The sequence below is a fragment of the Dasypus novemcinctus genome, chromosome 9 (genome assembly GCF_030445035.2).
Source record: "Dasypus novemcinctus isolate mDasNov1 chromosome 9, mDasNov1.1.hap2, whole genome shotgun sequence".
NCBI classification, from domain to species: Eukaryota; Metazoa; Chordata; class Mammalia; order Cingulata; family Dasypodidae; genus Dasypus; species Dasypus novemcinctus.
This window is the reverse complement of record NC_080681.1, coordinates 70,589,355-70,608,678: the sequence shown is the minus strand read 5'-3', so window position 1 is coordinate 70,608,678 and position 19,324 is coordinate 70,589,355. Positions and strand designations below refer to the sequence as shown.

At 38.4% G+C, this 19,324-nt stretch overlaps 1 protein-coding gene across 1 annotated transcript in view; it reads right to left on the bottom strand.

Moving 5' to 3' along the window:
* The window catches only part of LOC101437056 (cytochrome P450 2J2-like), a 47,413-nt gene that overhangs the window by 11,511 nt on the left and 16,578 nt on the right, over positions 1–19,324 (bottom strand). The window contains exons 3-7 of the mRNA XM_004483869.3: positions 15,655–15,804; positions 15,417–15,577; positions 8,350–8,526; positions 6,399–6,540; positions 4,257–4,444 (exon numbers count right to left, since the gene is read on the bottom strand). Coding sequence (XP_004483926.2) covers positions 4,257–4,444; positions 6,399–6,540; positions 8,350–8,526; positions 15,417–15,577; positions 15,655–15,804 — 818 coding nt within the window. The remainder of the gene's footprint in view (positions 1–4,256; positions 4,445–6,398; positions 6,541–8,349; positions 8,527–15,416; positions 15,578–15,654; positions 15,805–19,324) is intronic.

Here is a 19,324-nt window from a genome sequence, read left to right as displayed (position 1 = left end):
CTTGAGAAGAATGTATATCCTGCTGTTTTGGGGTTCAATGTTCTATATATGTCCATTAGATTTAGTCCTTTTATTATCTTATTCAAGTTTTCTCTTTCTTTGTTGATCCTCTGCCCAGATGTTCTAGCCAATGCTGAGAGTGGGGTAATAAAGTCTCCAAATATTATTGTAAAGATATTTATTTCTCTTTTATGTTTTTGCCAGTATTTACCTCACGTATCTTGGGGCAACCTGGTTAAGTGCATATAATTTACCATTGTTATTTCTTCCTGGTAAATTGTCCCTTTTATTAATATATAATGTTATTTCTTTCTGGTAAGTTGTCCCTTTTATTAATATATAATGTCCTTCCTTATTTTTAACTACAGATTTGCTTTTAAAGTCTATTTCATCTGATATAAGTACAGCTACTCCAGGTATTTTTGTTACTACTTGAGTGGACTACCTTTTTCCAGTCTTTCACTTTCAATCTATAAGTATCCTTTGGTGTATTTTAGACTCATATAGATGGTTCATATTTTCATATCCAATCCACAGTCTGTGTCTTTTGATTGGGGAGTTTAATCCATTAACATTCAATGTTATTATTTTAAAGGCAGTTATTATTTCACCATTTAGACCTTTGGGTTTTATCTGTCCTATTTTATTTTCATTACTCTTTTTAAACTTTTCAGTACTTTTACTGATATAATCTTCATTTGTAGACTCTCTTCTAAGACTCTCTCTCGTCTTTTCTTTTCAGGCTGTAGTACTCCCATTAGTATTTCCTGCAGCCAATCTCTTGGTTACAAACTCTCTCAGTTTCTGTTTATCTGTGAATATTTAAAATTTGCCCACACTTTTGAAAGACAATCTTGCCAGATATAAGATTCTTGACTGGCCCTTTTTCTCTCATAGTGTTAAATATACCACTGCCTTCTTGCTTCAGTGGTTTCTGATGAGAAATCGGCACTCAATTTTATTGGGTATCCTTATATGCTATGGATTGCTTTTCTCTTGATGCTCTCAGAATTCCCTTTGTCTTTGACTTTTGACATTCTGACTAGTATGTGTGTCAGAGTTGATCTATTCAGCTTTATTCAGATGGGAGTACATTGTGCTTCAAGGACATGGATATCTATGTTCTTCCAGAGTGTAGGGAAGTTTTCTTCCATTATTTTTACAAATATTCCTTCTGCCCCTTTCCACTTTCCTTCTCCTTTTGGGATATCCATGATATATATGTTTGCAGGTCTCTTGCTCTCATTTAGTTCCCTGAAACCCTGTTCTTACATTTTTTCTTCATCTGCTATTTTGTATGTTCTCTTTTGGAGGCCCTGTCTTCAAATTCCCCGATCCTTTCTTCTGCCTCCTCAAATCTGCTGTTACATGCCTCCAGTGCAATTTTACTTTCATTTATTGTGTCTTTCATTCCTATAAGATCTGCTGTTTTTTTTATGTATGCTTTCAAATTCTTTGTGCTTACCCAGTGTCTTCTTATTACTTTAATCTCTTTAGCCATATCATTGACTTTATTAAGGAGATTTGTTTGAATACCTATGATTAGTTGTTTTAACTCCTTTATGTCATCTGAAGGCTCATCTTTAACTGGGCCATATCATCCTGTTTCTTGGTATGGATTGTAATTTTTTGTTGGTGTATTGACATTTGGCTTACTAGATGTATTTATTCTGGGTGCAGATTCTCTCTTTAGTTTATGGCTTTCTAACCCTTTCTCCCTTGCTTCTTGTATAGTAGGAGTCAGGGATGTAGTTGGTACTGTAAACTGTGGTGTCCGAAGCTCTCCATGTTGCCCCAGGGCCTGATGAAGCTTCTCCCAACTTTCTCCTCTGCCAGGGACAGGGACAAAGCCACAGTCATACGTAATACTCCATGCTGTGCACACCAAAACTATCTGCAGTTGGCCAGAGAGACTGATGTACCTTCAAGCCCCTTCCTCCCCTGCCTGGGTTGGGGATGGATTTTCAGATATGGGCAACAATCTGACATGCAGACCCAATGCTTGCAGTTGCTCCAGGTAGAATGACATAGCGCTGGCCCTCCTCCTCCCTTGCCAGGGGAGGGGATGGGCCCTCTGGATTGCTGAACAGTCTAATCTGTATGGGCCATATTGGCCTACAGTTGCCCTGTGAGGCTGAAGGATAATATACTTTCTGCATTTTAGGGGTGTGGGGATAGATCCAGAGGTACCCAACAGTCCAGTTTCTGCAGGCCAAAAGTGCCTGCCATTGCCCAGAAAAGCCGAGGAAACACCAGCACTCTCCTATCCCATTAGGGGGTTGGGGTGTATCCACAGGCACCCAAAAGTCCAGTCTGTGCAGGTCAAAAGTGTCTGCCATTGCCTGGAAAGGCTAAGGAAACACCAGACCACTCCTATCCTAATTGGGGACAGGACTGGAGCTACAGGTGTCCAACTATTTAGTCAGCATCAGCCAAAAGCACTTGCAGTTACCCTGTGAGGCTGAAGGGTAGTATTTACTTACCCAGAGAGGCTAAGTAAATACTAACCCCCTTCTGTCCTATCGGGGTGGTGGTGGTGATGGAGATGTAATCACAGGTGCTCAACAAACCAGTTTCTATGAGTCAAAAGTGCCTGCAGTTGCCCACAGAGGATGAGAAAACACAGCTCCTCTCTTATCCTATTGGAGTGTGGGGCTATAGTCCCAGGTGTCCGACTATTCCATCGGTGCCAGCAGAAAGTGCCTCCAATTATCCAGAGAGGCTACTGCAGGTTCCACCAGCTTCCTCCCTGTAAGAGGTGGGGATGGAACCTAGGCTAGGTTTGATCTGGGTGGAAATAAGCCAGTATTACTATCACTGTGCTTTTCAATCAGCCCCACTTCCTCTCATGCCGGGGGCAGCTCTAAAATGGTGGCTACTGGCTTCTTTCCAACTTGGACAAGTTCAAAGTTTAGCTATTCTTAGGATTATACTTTAGCCAGCTGAATTCACTTATCAGTAGCTGAAGTCAGAGCCCAACCGTCTCTTCTTCTCCTATTTTTTGGGAAATGGAGCTTCCAACTCCAGCCATGGAAGAGCTTCTGAGATGGCTTGTGCCACCCATGGAGGATGGGCACTGGCCTCTGTGGCATGGCATGCTCTACTCACAAATCTTCTTTGCAGATGGGCAGTCTCCTTCCATTCTTTCAAGGATGTTGCAAGATGCTCTTCTGGTCTCCTGGGCCCCCCAAACAGGTGCTTTAGATAGCTCTGGGTGATTACTAACTGCCCTGTAGCATGAGCTGACTCTTGGAGTTCCTTACTCAGCTGCCATCTTGCCCTCTCTTAAATAGTCATTTTTAAAACTTAGTTGAATCAAAAAATTTTAAACATAAAGGGATCTGATATTGTAATGAACACTGATTGTTTATATGTGCAAAATACAGGTTCACCTTTATTCTTTTTGGAGGATCTAACTCCTGTTTTCTCATTCTATGGATTGCAGTTCAGGGTTGAAACCACCCTTTAAAACCAGAGATCTGAGTAAGGCATTTTGAAAGAACCTAGATAGTCCATGGGACAATAGTAATGCTTTGTAAGTGCTGGCTCCTTTCACTCCGTTTCTGACATGGGTTAGAAACATAGGGGATACTAATTAACTAATTAACTACCTATTTAACTAACAACTAACACCTAGGTTAGTTTTCCTGGCCTGATAGTTAAGTACCCCATTACTTGGAATGTAACTATCTAGCTAATTAACAACTAATACCTGGGTTGATTTCGCTGGCATGGTAGTTAAGTTCTCCATCACTAGGACTGTAAGTAAATGCTAGAAAAATACTTGTGATGGTGTTATATTTGAAAAACCAGCATCAGTGTGATTTTGCCCAGGTGCTATCAAATGTCACTTCACATTTTAACATTCTACAACTCCAGCATTGTATGAAGCAGTAGTTTCCAAAGTCCCTGGCCCAAATGGTTCTGTAGCAAAGTTAGATTGTGTACTACCACAAGTTGTATCCCCACAAAAATTCACAACAAATGGTAGGCTAAGAATAATTCTGAGAAATCCCACTGGGCTTCTTGCCCTAAAGATATTGGACCAAGAAATCCCCTCTCCTCACCAAAACCTATTAACATCTAGTTGAACTACTATTTTTAAATTCATAATTGGAGGAAGAAAAATAGTATTGTACCAGGCGTTAAGAACTCTCTCCCCATCAATGTGATTTTTAGGATAAGAATACATGCCACTTTACAAGTTCAGGTTCCAGAAAAAAATGGGCTTCAATGTCTCTGGAGGCCCTGATTACCTTTGGCAAGAAGTATCCAGCTACAGTGGTATCGGCTGATACTTCCCTGGGCAAGTTCAATGGAAGGATGTTGGCCATTCTCTGCACCTCGTGGATGACGGCATTGGTGTAGGGCAGGCGCTCTCGGTCAGCTGTGCTCGGCTGCTGTGAAGCACCAATCACTCTGTCGATCTCAGCTTGTACTTTCTCTGGAAAATAAGAAAAGGTTCTGTTAAAAAAAAAACTTCTATGAATCCTTCCAAAGATGTAGGGGTAGTCTCCAAGTTCTCATCTGCTGTATTCCAATCGGTAACCAGGTTGCAAAGATATAAAATGGTCCTTAAAGTTTCCAAGGGTTTATTTAGAAAACTGCCGAGAACATAATTTTATTTGATCCTGGGTAGAGTAAGGAGTAGAATAACCAGAATCAAAACTCCTAGAATTGTAGTAAGCTCTATAAACTCTAGTTTCTCAAGAAGGTATATATGAGTATAAAGTGAGCCATAATATAAGAAAATGCTGCATGTAAACTTTTGCTTCTGAGACCTAGAGAAAGAAACATTAATGCTGCAAAGTTAACTTAAATTCTCTCTGACCCCCAGTTTTGTCACCTGAGTAGAGGGGACAAATCTACCTTCATCATAAGGATATTTTGACAATTGCATGAACTGATGTATGTGAACACCCAATATAAGACAGGAACTGGTAGTTGCCCCCCAATGTAAGTTTTTATTTTTTTCCACAGTAATAGAGATTTTACCTGGATGCATGGTTGTTCAGCTATAGATTCTATTTCCCAGACTCCCTTCTCACTAAATATGACAAGCTGGTCAATAGAATGTGCACAGTGATGTATAACACCTGGGACAGCCCTTAAAAAAAGGGGGATGTTCTCCCTTCTCCTTTTCCCCTTCCACTTGGTGGAATGGCAGCCCTAGCATAAACCATCTTAGTGCCAACAAAGGCATCATTCTAGATTCAACACAGTAACAAGTTGGAATGAGTTTGGAATGCTAAGGACCCAGCAGAGTCCAGCTCAGACGTTTCACCTGACAGATAAATAACTATCATTTAAGCTATTGCTATTTTAGAACCTCTGCTGTGAAGCAAAATCAATATCCTAACTTAATAGCTTTGAACATTTTTTAAAAATGTAATCCAAAGCTAGAAATGCATTTTACATCATGTCCCAGGAAGCATATACTCAAATACATATACATAAAACATACATCTATCAAATATGGAGGAAATACACACTTATCCTTAGTACATGGAAAGCATGATATTTTCTATTCTATTTTTATTTGTTTTTAAATGTTGGTTTTATCCACAAAATTGATTTTATTAATAAATTGCTACCCATGGTTTTGAAAAACTGTGTCCTAACAGTTTCCAGCCCCCATGTGCTCAAACTGTTCTGAGACCTAGAGAAAGAAAAATGAATACAAAAGTCTTTTTCCTTGGACATAGCATAGTATGTGGGGAACAAATGTAAATACTGTGCAGTTGGTACACTGATGGAGGTAGCTTGAACCATCCGTAGAAAAAATGCTGGTAATTTCCTAGATGAATGGGGTAACATCATGGGGGAGGTAGTATTTGAGAAGATTCTTCAAGACTACTAGTTTAAAATGTAGGAAAATTGTGGAAAAACATTGTTTATAGGAAAAACATGACACATTGTGGCATAGAGGCATGAATAAGGACAGTGCAATGGGAAATGACATGTAATTTAGTGAGGCCAAAATGCAGAGTGGGTGGGTTGGGGTTGGATGGGCAGGAAGAGGTGCATCATTGGGTTCATATACCAGACTAAGGAGTTTGGACATTATCAAGAGGGCAGTGGAAAGATAACACTTGAAGGCGTGACCATATTTGCATATGAGAATGCAGCTCTATCATGGAAATTGTCAAATTGCTGGTTGACTTCACTATTTTCTCACCTGAAATGTGCTTCTTGAGGGACTCTGTTATATTTGTATTACCAGGACTCATCAGTGGCCCAACAGAAAAACTGAAGCATGTCCCAGTTCTCAAATCCATATCACCTTGTGAGGGTTCAACCTATCTTTCCATACTACCCTGTCTTCTGGTCCCAAATTCTGGGCAGTAGGTTCCAAGAGGCGGTCTGTCCTGTTCCAGGCACAACACCAACACGCTCACCTTGGATTTCTGGGTTGATGGCCAGGTAAAGCAGAGCCCAGCGTAGTGTTGTAGAAGTTGTCTCTGTTCCAGCTAAGAAGAGGTCCAGGGTGCTGGAGATGAGGTTTTCTTCATGGAAACTTGAAGCAGCATTACCAGAATTCTAGTAAGAAAGATGTTTATTGATTTTTTTCTATTGTTTGTCCTTGTCCACAAAATACAGGGCTTTATTCTAAGGAGGGAATGTGGAAGGAAATGGAATCAGGATAAATGACTCTCCTTTTGGCATGCTCAGGAAACAGCAGTATTATGCCAGTATCATTAAGAATTGCTGTGCCTTAAGTGCTGGAAGTTACCTAGGGCTTCCAAAACTTGGAGGGATGAAAATCAAGACCGACCTTTTCTTTAGCCTATAATTTGGGAGAGTTCCTGGTACAGTGGAAAGAGAATGGCAAATGAATAAGACAGACTCAAGTTTCAATATCAGCCATAACATTTACAGCATTATGACTCTTTATCCTCTCTGTCCTTAAGGTTCCTCCTTCGTAAAATGAAAATAATAATATCCCCTTCTTAAGACCATATTATGAATTGCCTGAAATGGAAAAGGAATATAGTAATACTAATCACATGTTTGTACTGATCAGGGAGAATAAACTGAGTTCCTTTTTTATGTAGCAATTCTCATATTTCCCCATGAACCTTTTTTAGGTTAAACCACTCTGCTGCCATCAAACATTTCTCATGACACTTCATCATCTTTATCATCTTCCTCTGGAGTTTCAACTTGTCAACATTCCTCTTATTGTGTGGTCCCATACCTGAGCACTTGTAGGAAGGAAAGTCTCCCCTTTTGAGGAAAAAACAATGCTTCCATTAATATTGTGCCAATCAGGTTAAATATGAGAGAAAATGGAAATAAATCCACCATTCTGCCCACTCCAGAGACAGGACCCTCTAATCTGTAGAGTCAAAGGTCAAAACACCTCTTCAGTGTATATATATATTTACTGGAGGGGTCACTGTGTTAAAGGTCAAATATCCCCTTTAGCTCTCTCCATTTTCTGCCTATAATGTTGGAAATTAAATGATATGGGGGAAGAGTGATAGGAATCCCCACCAAGGCCTTGAAGTTAAACTCCAGCATCCAACTAAGTTTTACTTGTGGTCTACAATGGGGGCTGGAAGAAAGGATTTGATAATTCAAGAGTGCTTTTATTATTCTCAATTGCTAGTTTTCTTTTTGTGTATAGCTCCTTCATATATGGGTGAAGACTAGGGGGCAGGGGATGAGAAGGCAGTATTAAACATTCCCTAGTCCTCAAGCCACATACCACTTAAACCATATCTTGATTTATTTGCATCACCAACCCTGGATTAATGCTACTCCTACTCTTACACTCCCTGAAAGCCTGCCTTGTTTTTACCCCCAAGGATAGGCTGAATATCCAAGGATCCCTGAAGATGTTTATGTCCTAATCCAGGCACCTGAGAGTGTTACCTCAAATGGCAAAAGGGACTTTTCAGATGTGAAGAAGTTAAGAATTATGAGGTGGTTACATTACCCTAGATTATTAAGGTGGGTCACTGTAGTCAAGGAAACCTCATAAAAGGGAGACAAAAGGGTAAAAGACAGAGAAAAGAAGTAAGGAGAGAAGCAGAGGTCAGAGATATGATATAATGCTGGCTGTGAAGATAGAGGAAGGGGCCACTAGCCAAGTATTACTTTTCTAAAGGTTAGAAAAGGCAAGAAAAGAAATCTCCCCTATAGCTATAGCATCCAGAAGGAAACTGCCCTCCTGACACCTTGAATTTAGTCCAGTGCATCAGATTTCATACTTCTGATGTCCAGAACTGTATGAGAATAAAATTTGTGTTTTACGACACTAAGTTTATGGCAATTTATTATGGTAGCAATATCTCCGTTTGCCCTTTCAGAACAAAACACAGGAAATGACTTTGGTTTCCTTACCTTTGCCATTTCGTTGAGATAAGCATCAATAAAGTCTCTCATTTCAGCAGGATTCCAATCTCTCCTGTGTTCTTCAATCATACAATAAATAAACAATTTCAGTTTTTCCCAGTTTCTAAAGACTGTTTGGTGATGTCCAGGAAGGAATTTCATTATCCATGGAAAAATATTGTAGAGCTAAATGATAAAAGCAAAACTATCATGTGGACCAGAAGTTGTCACTTTTCCACTCTTCAAGACCAACAATCTTCTCCTTCCATCTCTCTTTTATTTTATAAGGTTTAAACCTTGGAGTCATCCTTGATGCCTCTGTTCCCCTCTCATCTCTCTTCTCACCCCTCAAGCAAAGCATTTCAGCTCTCTATCCAAAATATATCCAGTCATAGGCCACTTTTCCCCACCTCAACTGCTTACTACCTTAGAACAAACCACTGCAGTTTTTATCTGTAGCTGCCTCCATATGTTTTCCTGATTCCATTATTAACCCCATTCCCAGTCTGTTTTCCACAGAACTACCTGAGTGTGCATTTAACATTTTGATCAGATCATTTCTCACTTTGGCTCTCAACCTTCCAGTGCCTTCCAATTATACTCAGAAAAAAAGGTCTATATCACTACCTGGGTCTCGAAGCCCTCACACAACCTGGTTCCTGGTTACTCCATTATCTCCTTTCCAATCGCTTATTGCCACTTACTCTCTATATTCTTGCCACACTGGCATCCATGATTACATCTACTATGTTCCTATTTGAAGCCTTGGCATTCCCTATTCCCTCTGCCTGCAGTGTTCTTCCTCTATAAACCTGTATGCCCACCTCTTCACTGCATTAAGATGCTGTGCAAATGCTACTTCTTTGCAATGGCCTTACCAGGAAATTTTGTTAAATGTGGCAGTACCCGTCTCCCTTAATCTGTTCCCTTATGGTGCCTTCTCTTCCTTCATAGCAATTTACTTATGTATAAAATCATACATATATACACTTACACACACATATATATGTATGTTCATTTATGTTTTTATTTGTATCTCCACTATGATGTAATTTCCATTTGGGCAAAATTTGGAATATTTACTTAAAATAAGTGTTAAATTTTCTCTATTATCTCATGGAAAGCAGATAGCATAACATAAAAATTGTCTAGATGAGACAGATATGGGTTTGCCTATTAGCTCTACCTCTTTCTAGCTAAAATACATAATAGTAGTAATAATAGTATCAATGAAATTTTTTGACCCTAGTTTCACTAGCTGCCTGTGAGGTCCCATGGTTATTTTATGGGTCAAATGACATGAGGTACATTGAACATTTTACCCACGGTCAGTGACCCCTATCTGTATTTGCACGGACAATCTTATATCTGCTTGTACATACCATATGGCTTCATTTCAATTTTTAGGATTGTTATGAAAAGTGACTGAGTAAAGCATGTGCAATTTTCCACCAAAAAAACCTGGTATAATTGGTGGGTTCAAGAAATGATTATTACCCCTGAATGTACTTTCCAGCCTCTACCCTCACCACCCTGGAATTCCTATCCCTGAGATATTTACTTAGAAGTCAGCTGGGCACCCACAGAAATCTGATATACTAAGCTGTGTACTAATAGGAAGGAAAACATGAATTTACCAAACAGACACATACCATGAGTATAAATGAAAACTAGAAATTCAAAATAACACTGAAAATAATAACAGTCAGCATTCATTATGGCCTTTTTATGTGATAAGAATGAGGGTAACTGCTTCACCAATTTTCATGTGATGTGTCCAGAAAGCTCCAGGCAAAGGTACTTTTCAGCAGTAAATGAAAATAAATCCTCTTAGGTGAATAATGGGGAAACTAATAAACACTAAAGGCAGTGAAGTCTAAAATTGAGCCAGAGAAAGGAAAAGATATATTATTCTACTGGCTCTCCATTGCACCAAAGGAACACAGGAACATTGGGATAACATTTTCAATGTGCAAAGAGAGAAAAATAGTCAATATCAAGATACATTTTTTAAGTGATGGCAAAATAATATTTTCAAGTAACAAAATTTTAAAAAAAAAGAATTTGCCACCAACTGACACCAATTAAAGGAAATTCAGTAGTAGTTTCTGGAATGCCAGAAGGAACGGTGAAAACTGAAGTGGTAAATATGTAGGGAAATATAAACTCACTAAGTAAACCAATAAAAATCATGTACTACAAAAAGAAACTAAAAAAAAAAAAGAAAAAAGAAAAAAAAATCATGTACTTATGAGTTAAAAAGGAACAAACTAAAACATATAATACTAGGATCCTGGAAGAATGAACAGAAATAATGCTTAAAGTTCTTATATTTTTGGGGAGAGGATAAAAATATTAATTTTAGATTTTTGGCAGTTTAAGCATATTAAAATTTCTAAGATAATAAAATGAAATAATATTGCAATACCGTTTATCTTCTAAAATAATACAGGAAAAGGTGGAACGAGCAAAACATCCAATCAAAACTAGTCAAGAAAAGAGAAAAACAGAAATATGTATAGAAAGTACAAAACAACTAGAATTAAGTTCTAATTTTTCAATAATTACAATAAACAAAAAGGAATTAAATGCTCTAATAAAATGGCAAAGATTTTTATATTGGATAAAAACTCTCTAACAGCATATATAAAAATTAACTCAAAATATACCAAAGACCTAAGTATAAGAATCAGGACTATAAAACTCCTTGCAGAAGAACTAGGGAAATTTCTTCAGGATCTTTTGTTGGGCAATGCTTTCTTGCACTTCACACCCAAAGCACAAGCAATTAAAGGACAAACAGGTAAAGGAGACTTCCTTAAAACTAAAAATTTTTGCACATTAAAAGACTTTGCCAGAAATGTGAAAAGACAACCTACTCAATGGAAGAAAGTATTTGGAAACTACATACCTGATAAGGTTTTAAAATGCAGGGTATATAAAGAACTTACAACTCTAAAAAGACCATATAATAAATGGGCAAAAGAATTGACAAGACATTTCTCCAAGAGCATGTACAAACAGCTACAAACACAGGAAAAAGATGGTCAACATTATTACCAACTAGGGAAATGCAAATCAAAACCACAGTGAGATACCTTTTCACATGCACTAGAATGGCAACTATTAATAATACAGAAAACTGCAAGTGTTGGAGAGGATGTGGAGAAATAGGAACACTCATTCATTGCTGGTGGCAATGTAAAATGGTGCAGCTGTTGTGGAAGACAGGTTGGCTATTCCTCAGGAAGCTAATTATAGAATTACCATATGACCCTACACTTGCTCTACTGCAGGGGTTCGTTCATCTTTTTAGTTCCACAGAACTCTTTGCCAGTGGGTGAAAACCACAGATCCCTTCTCAGAATGGAGGGGCAGACAGTTTTATGACACTCAACACTGGAATGTCTTTAAATTAAATTTTAGGATTATTCAAACCTACATTTTACAACTTTACCATAATTTCAATACCTGATAACCTAACACGGTTCAACATTTGTTCAAAGTCATTTTCAGCAAACATTTAGAAATTCAAGTTTTCCCATGGTCTTATAAAGCCATCTCCACCATCCTTACCAACTTTTTTGCAGGCAGTTATCCACTGCACTCAGAACATACTATTATCAAAATAAAAATCATACTAAATCAAAATTATATTGCATATTATTTAATAAATATATCACACCTGTACCAACATGCCCCCACAAGAATAATGTTTTCCTTTTAAATTTTCAATTCAAGCTCATAGACACCCTGAAATCTTTCCACAGGCCCCTTGGGGGTCCATGGACAATTGGTTAAGAACCCCTCCTCTACTAGGTATATACCCAAAGAATTGAAAGCAGGAACTCAAAGAGATATTTGCAAAAAAAATGTAACGTAATAAATAGAATAAATTTTTTAAAACTTTACATCCAGCTAGCTTTATGCTATATAAAAGAGAAACATCTAAAACATAAGGGAATAAAAAGGTAAAAAAAGGATGGAAAATGATTAGCCAAATACAAATGAAAGGAAAGGTGATTATCTACATTGATATCATACAAAATAGCCTTTAGAAGAAAATATTAATAGACATAAAGAACATCATTAGTTATAAAAGTTTCAATTCACTAGAAAGCCTTAAAAATTTTAAATTTGTATGCACCTATTAACAACATAGTTATAAAATACATAAAGCAAAAATTGACAGAACTAAAAGAAATAAAGAAATCCATTGTCATACTAGGAAATTTTTTATGAATATACTGGAGACTCTAGCCAGCACAATGAATGGAAAAATAAATGATTGGTATGAGGATTGGAAAGAAAGAAAAAAGCTATTTATTTGCTATATTATTTGCATATGCTGAAACTGTCTATGAAGTAGCCACATACAAATGACAATAATAATAAAAGGTTATTAAATTGGATGAATACAAAGTCAATAATCAAAGTGTATTGCAAAGAAGGAATGAAAAAATTAGAATGTCACCAATTTGAAAACTCCAATGTAAAAAAATGTAGGCAATGACCATCAAGGATTTCTAGACCATTAGGTAGAAAGCTGATGGGAGTGTTACAACTGATGGATCAGGATGATAACACATGAACTCACTGATCAATCCTAATATAACCAGAAGAGACAACCAGACATTATGTCCTTCTAAAGTGTAGCCTTCCAAAAAAAATTAAAACTGATTATAATCAATCTTCCAAATTTAACTACCAATGTATATAAAACACAGGTTCAGAAGAACACAATGAATGCAAAGGAACGCAATCAGCAAAAACCAAGAATGTAGAATACTCTACAGGATAAATAACTCAGTTTTGTCACAATATAAATTTTAGAGGAAACAATATGTGGTGGGCAGGAAGCCATAGGTTAAATGAGACTTGAGAGAAATAGCAACCCAATTCAACATATGGGCCTAGTTTGGATTATGATTCAAAGAGAAAATCCCATAAAACACATAAAAAGTACTTAGGAGACATTTTGGGAAATCTGAACACTGGCTGAGTATTGAAGACAAAGAATTATTAGCAATAATTTTCTGGTTCAGTAACATTATATTTTTCTTAAAATGGGTCTTGTAAGAAATATATACTGGTGAAGCAGATGTGGCTCAAGTGAAAACCGCCCACCAGAAGGGAGGACCCAGGTTTGATCCCTGGGGCCTGGGTGGCGAGCCAGTGCTTGTGTGGTGAACAGAGTGCCCACACAGTGAGCCAAGCACCCACATGATGAGCCACGTGCCCATGTGGTGAGCCAGGTGCCCGTGTGGATGCCTGCATGGCTGCATGCCCACATGGTGAGCCATGTGCTCACACAGCAAGCTGAGTGCCTGCACAAGGGCCTGCATGGTGAGTTGAGTGCCCATGTGAGTGCTTGCATGGTGAGCCTGTGCCCCATGTGGCAAACCAAGTGCCCACATGAGGTGACCACATAGTGAGCCAGTGCCCATGTGGTAAGCCAGTGACTGCATGGCAAGCCAGGGCCCACATGGCAAGCTGAGTGGCTGTGCAGCAAGCTGAGTGTCCACGTGGTGAGCCAGTGCCCACACAAGTGAATCATGCAGCAAGATGACACAACAAAAGAGATGAAGGGGAGAGTCAAGGTGAAGCATAACAAAGACCAGGAACTGAGGTGGTGCAATTGACAGGGAAGCTATCTCCACATCAGAGGTGCCCAGGATCGAATCCCAGTGAATCCTAGAGGAGAAAGACGAGAAGAGAAGACAAAAAGAAACAGATACAGAAGATCACACAGCAAATAGACACAGACAGCAAAAACAGCAGGGCAGGGGTGCGGGAGGGGAAGAAAAAAATAAACTTCTTTTTTAATTAAAAGAAAATATATACTGAAATATTAATGGATCAAAAAATTGAGGTCTGTAATTTGCCCCAAAATAATCCAGGGGCAGGGGGCAATAGTTGAGTGTAGGTACAGAGTAAATGAAATTGTCCATGTGTTGATAATTGTTGGAGCTGATTGATGGGTACATAGTGATTCACTATTATATTCTTTCTACTTTTATATTTGTCTGTAATTTTCAAAAATAAAGTGATTTTTAAGGAGGGGCTATTTTTTAAATTTTGGCAATGGCAGATGAGGCCAGTGCTTCTACTGAGAAGAGTAAGATAAGATAAAAAAATACACATGTGTGCATGCAAACACACACACACACATACATGTACACATACTTACCAAGGTAGTGAGGAATTAGGAATAAGGTCTAAGGGAAGAAAGAAACTAGAGAGGTGAATTCAACACATGGGGATGACAGTAAAAGTATATTCTAAATCCAGAAAAGTGGCTGAGGGACCAAGAGGTTGAGCAGAATTTTGGTAGACACACAGGTGTAAAAGGATAAAACTTGGAGTTCTGGGCCCCCAAAGGAAAGGGGTGAAGGTTGGATCCCAAAGGGCTTCACTCTATGAAATTAAACTAATGATAACAGCAAGTGTTGGTGTGGTAAATAGTGGTAAATAGTGCAACCACTATTTTTTGGCATTTTTATTTCCATTTATACTCAAGAGAAATAAGTGGATATATCCACAGAAAGACTTACACAAGAATGATTAGGGCAGCATTATTCAGAACATCCCCAAAATGGAAACAACCCAAATACACATCATTAGAAAACAGATGAACAAACAGTGACATATTCATTAAATGGAATACTACTCAGCATTAAAGCAGAGCAAGTAACACAAATCGGTCTCAAAAGTACCTGCTAAGTGAGAAATTAAATGCAAAAGAGTATCTGTGAGGAAGGGAGGAAATGAAAAGGATTAGGAAGGGACTCAAGGATAATGACAACATAGTTTATTTTTAAGAACATCATAGTTGCATAGAGGTATGCCATATGAAATTTTGTACCTTATATGAATGTTAAAATGTTCTTAAACATAAAAAATATTTCATATTATTAAAAATGTGAAAGCAAACAGATAGATTTCAAATTAATTTTTGTTGAAGTCAATAAAAAGACATTATATTTTAGCTGTGGGAACAGATAGAAGAACCCATCTGTGTTTGACACCAGCTCCAATATCCTTAACCAATATATATGGAAATAGAACTGCCTTACTTGACACTGCATTGAAGTTTCCATATACATGATCTCATCCAGCCACTTCAGCAGCTCCTTGAATCGACTATCCTCATACTCAAAGCGCTCCCCAAAGGTGACAGAACAAATGATATTGGAAACTGCATTGTTGATCTTGAAGTGAGGGTCAAAAGGATGTCCTGGAGGTGGATTAATAAAGATATGGATCATTCAGGTGGATTCATTTCTGCTTTCTACGGAAAGCCCACTCCCTCACCTTTCTCCTCTTTTATTGCCTCTGTGAGGTGGTGGACCTCCTCTTGAATGCGTTCCTCTAAGCTCTTTTTTCCTAAGCCAAAGTTCCTTAGTGTTGTCAGGACAAACCTTCTTTGCTCCTTCCAGTTCAGGCCACTGGACATGATTACACCTGTGAAAAAGAAAGTCAAAATAATGCCATTCAGATTCTAGAATATGAATATCTGGAAATACTTTGGGGATCAGAGGGAAGGAAGGTGAAGAATTTTAAAGCACTTGAAACATATTCATAGAAATAATCCCAAAGCAGTGGATATAATGGCTAAAATTTATTGAATGCTTGCTATGCTTAGCACTTCACTAAGTGTTCTTAATGCATTATATAATTTAATACTCACAAAACTCCATGGGGTAAATTATTATACAATTTAAAATTATTGTCCCCATTTTACCCAAGAAAACATGAGGTACAAGGAGTAATGTAAATATCACACCATTATAAACAACTGAACAGGCATCCAAATTTAGGTCTACCTGGTTCCAAAGTCCATGGTTCGAATATTATTTACATAAATATATTTAAGTATTTATGTTGTGCTAAATATTAGGAATGCACTCAAAGGGAAAACTAAGTCCACACTCTGATGGAGGCACAAAAGTCTTTATAAGAAGTGCCCTATCTAAGCAAGGTCTTAAAGAATGAAGGAATGACTCCAGAAAACAAGGAGGACTGATTATACCATATAGAAAGAAGAACAGGAAAGAGAAAGGTAAAATATTCAGTGTGTTTAACCTAACATTAGTTGTTTTATATCACAGTGTATTATTCAGGGGTTCCTAGGGAAACAGAACTAACAGGAAATAATTGAAAACAGTATGAGATTTTCTAAAATTCTCACACACAACTGTGGGGATGCAAGAAGTCCATATTCTACAGGGCAGACTGCAAACCACAGGCACCAATCAAGGTCCTTGATGCACTCACAGGAGATGATGACTTTGAGCTGGAAATTCTCTCTGAATGCTTAAATCACTTCCCCATTTAAGTAAGGTCTTCAACTGATTGAATGAGACATCACTCATTGCTAATAGCAATCTCCTTTGTTGACTGTAGATGTAATCAGCCATCTATGCAATAACTCACTAATTATTAAAATACATGAAATGCCCTTGTATTAAAATTAGTCCAGTGCTTGCTTGACCAAACAACTGGGTACCATTACGTGGCTGAGTCGACATATTAGCCTAAGCATCACACTTCACCCCTTTTCACCTTGACAGTCATACAATAACAGACACATGCATTATATTTGTTTCTGCCTAACAATATTCAACTGTTCTGTGTACAACTGGAAATACACTAATTCCTTCCAGAATCAGACTATATTCACTCTTAAAATTGACATCCTTAAATACTATAATATAAAACTAACTTATGTCTTATGATAAGAAAAACAGGGAAGAAAACAAAGGTATTTATTTTATGTACATATACAAACAATCTCATAGCAAAACAAGGAAGAAATATTCGTGACCATTACAGTCCTCATTTTTATAACTGGTCATGGGCTCAAAGTTCATATTTATCATTACCTTCTTCCATTACCCATCCCATGTTCACCTCATCCTCAGCAAGCGTCTCATCTGGCTGTGGTTTTTGGCCTGTTGCGGTGACCGAAACTCATTCCTGAAGATTTTGGGTCATTGTTAGTCTTGTGTAAACTGGGTTGTTACAATTTTCCCTTGACTTTAATCACAGGATATAGTAGTACTAAGAGACAACCTAGGGGATCTCATGTATTCCAGACAAACTCTTCTTTACCTCCATTGTGTAGGTGAGTCCTATTTCCCCTTGATAGTCAGGATCAATCACCCCAGCCAGTACAGTAGTTCCCTTCTTTGCCTTTTAATTCAAAGGCACAAGGAGCCCAAAGTGGCCAGGTGGCAGTCTTAACTTCCAGTTCAATGGAATAATTACTGTGTTCCCAGATGGAAGCACTCTTTCTTTTGGAACTAAGACCTATAGAACAGCAGAGCTTAAGGTTGCAGGCATAAGAAGCAAAAATTTTCTTAGTGGATCACTAGGGGTAATAGTAAGTGGTGCTACTCCCATTTCCACCCCCTGATTCCTGGACATGTAAATCCTGGCTATGGGAGAAACTACCATAGAGTGGATACTGATTTATTTATTTAAAATATATTTTTTATTTATTTTTAAAAGATACAGACATTACATAAAATGTAAGGGATTCCCATATGCCCCACTCCCCATACATCCCACTTTTCCCCACATTAACAACTTCTTTCATTAGTGTGGTATATTCATTGCAATTGAACACATTTTGGGTTGTAGTTTACATTGTAGTTTACACTCTCTCCCACTCAATTCTCTAGGTTATGGTAGGATATATAATGACATGTATCTGTCATTGCAATGTCATTCAAGACAATTCCAAGTCCAAAAAATGCCCCCATATTACACCTCTTTTTCACTCTCCCTGACTTTAGTACCTCCACTGGTCACTGTCTCCATATCAATGATATAATTTCTTCCATTGCTAAAATCACAATAAGTCTACAGTAGAATACCAGTAAGTCCACTCTAGTCCATATTTTATCCCCCAATCCTGAGGATTCTGGGATGACAGTGCCCACTCCCCCTCTAATTGAGAGGGGCCTTCAATCCCATATGGCTGATGGATGGGACTTTCTTGCTTGCAGTTGTAGACTCTCTCGGTTCCTTGGTGTGGTGGTTGTCCAGCCTCATCTCCTTGTTAGTTGTCTTGGGTGAGCCCAATGAACTGGACAGTAGATGTTGCTACTCTGCTGAGGCTCAGGACCCAGCTGGTACACGGACAGCCCAGATATTCAAGTCTCTTGGACATATACCTACCAACTCTAGCACCAACTACAGGTTCAAATAGAAGGGACAGAAGAGGAATGTGAAGAGAAGTCATATCTGAGTCCAACGCTGTCACACTCAAGAGTACAAACTCCAAAGTAGGGCCCACTGGCAAGGCACCAAACTATGGAGCTATCTGTCATGACCAGAGGACCTGGGTGTCTCCAGAGCTCTCATGAGCCCCACTATTTGGGATAGTATCTACTTTGGCAGTCTGAGATCTTGCTGAGATATGCATAAGCATTACCTCTCTGATGACCTCCCAACTCACTTTGAAGTCTTTTAGCCATATAAACTCATTTGCCTTTACCTTTTCTCCCTTTTATTCAAGGTCTTTTTCCAGTTGCATCACCAGCCAGTGCTTGGTAGTAATCCCTCGGTGCCAGGGAGGCTCATCCCCAGAAGTGATGTCCCATGCTGGGGGGAAGGTAATGCATTTATATGCTGAGTTTGGCTTAGAGAGAGGCCATATTTGAGCAACATGGAGGTTCTCAGTAGGTAACTCTTAGGCACCCTACAACACTAGGTTAAGGTGCAATTTCAAGAGCAAAAGCTCAGAGGCATAGTTATCAATATCAAGGGCCCATCAATGGACAATCCTCCTTCACTAGTCATTGCCTCTGTACTTGGGGGATTGTTGCTATTCCATTAGACAATGTGGCAAAACTCTCTAGGATGGGAATTCAATATTCTTTGTCTTATTGTGTGAATCTCATACTGTTGCAATGTCCCATGAATATCTGAACATCTTTATACATCTTATATGTATGCCAGGTAAACTTCTTCCCAT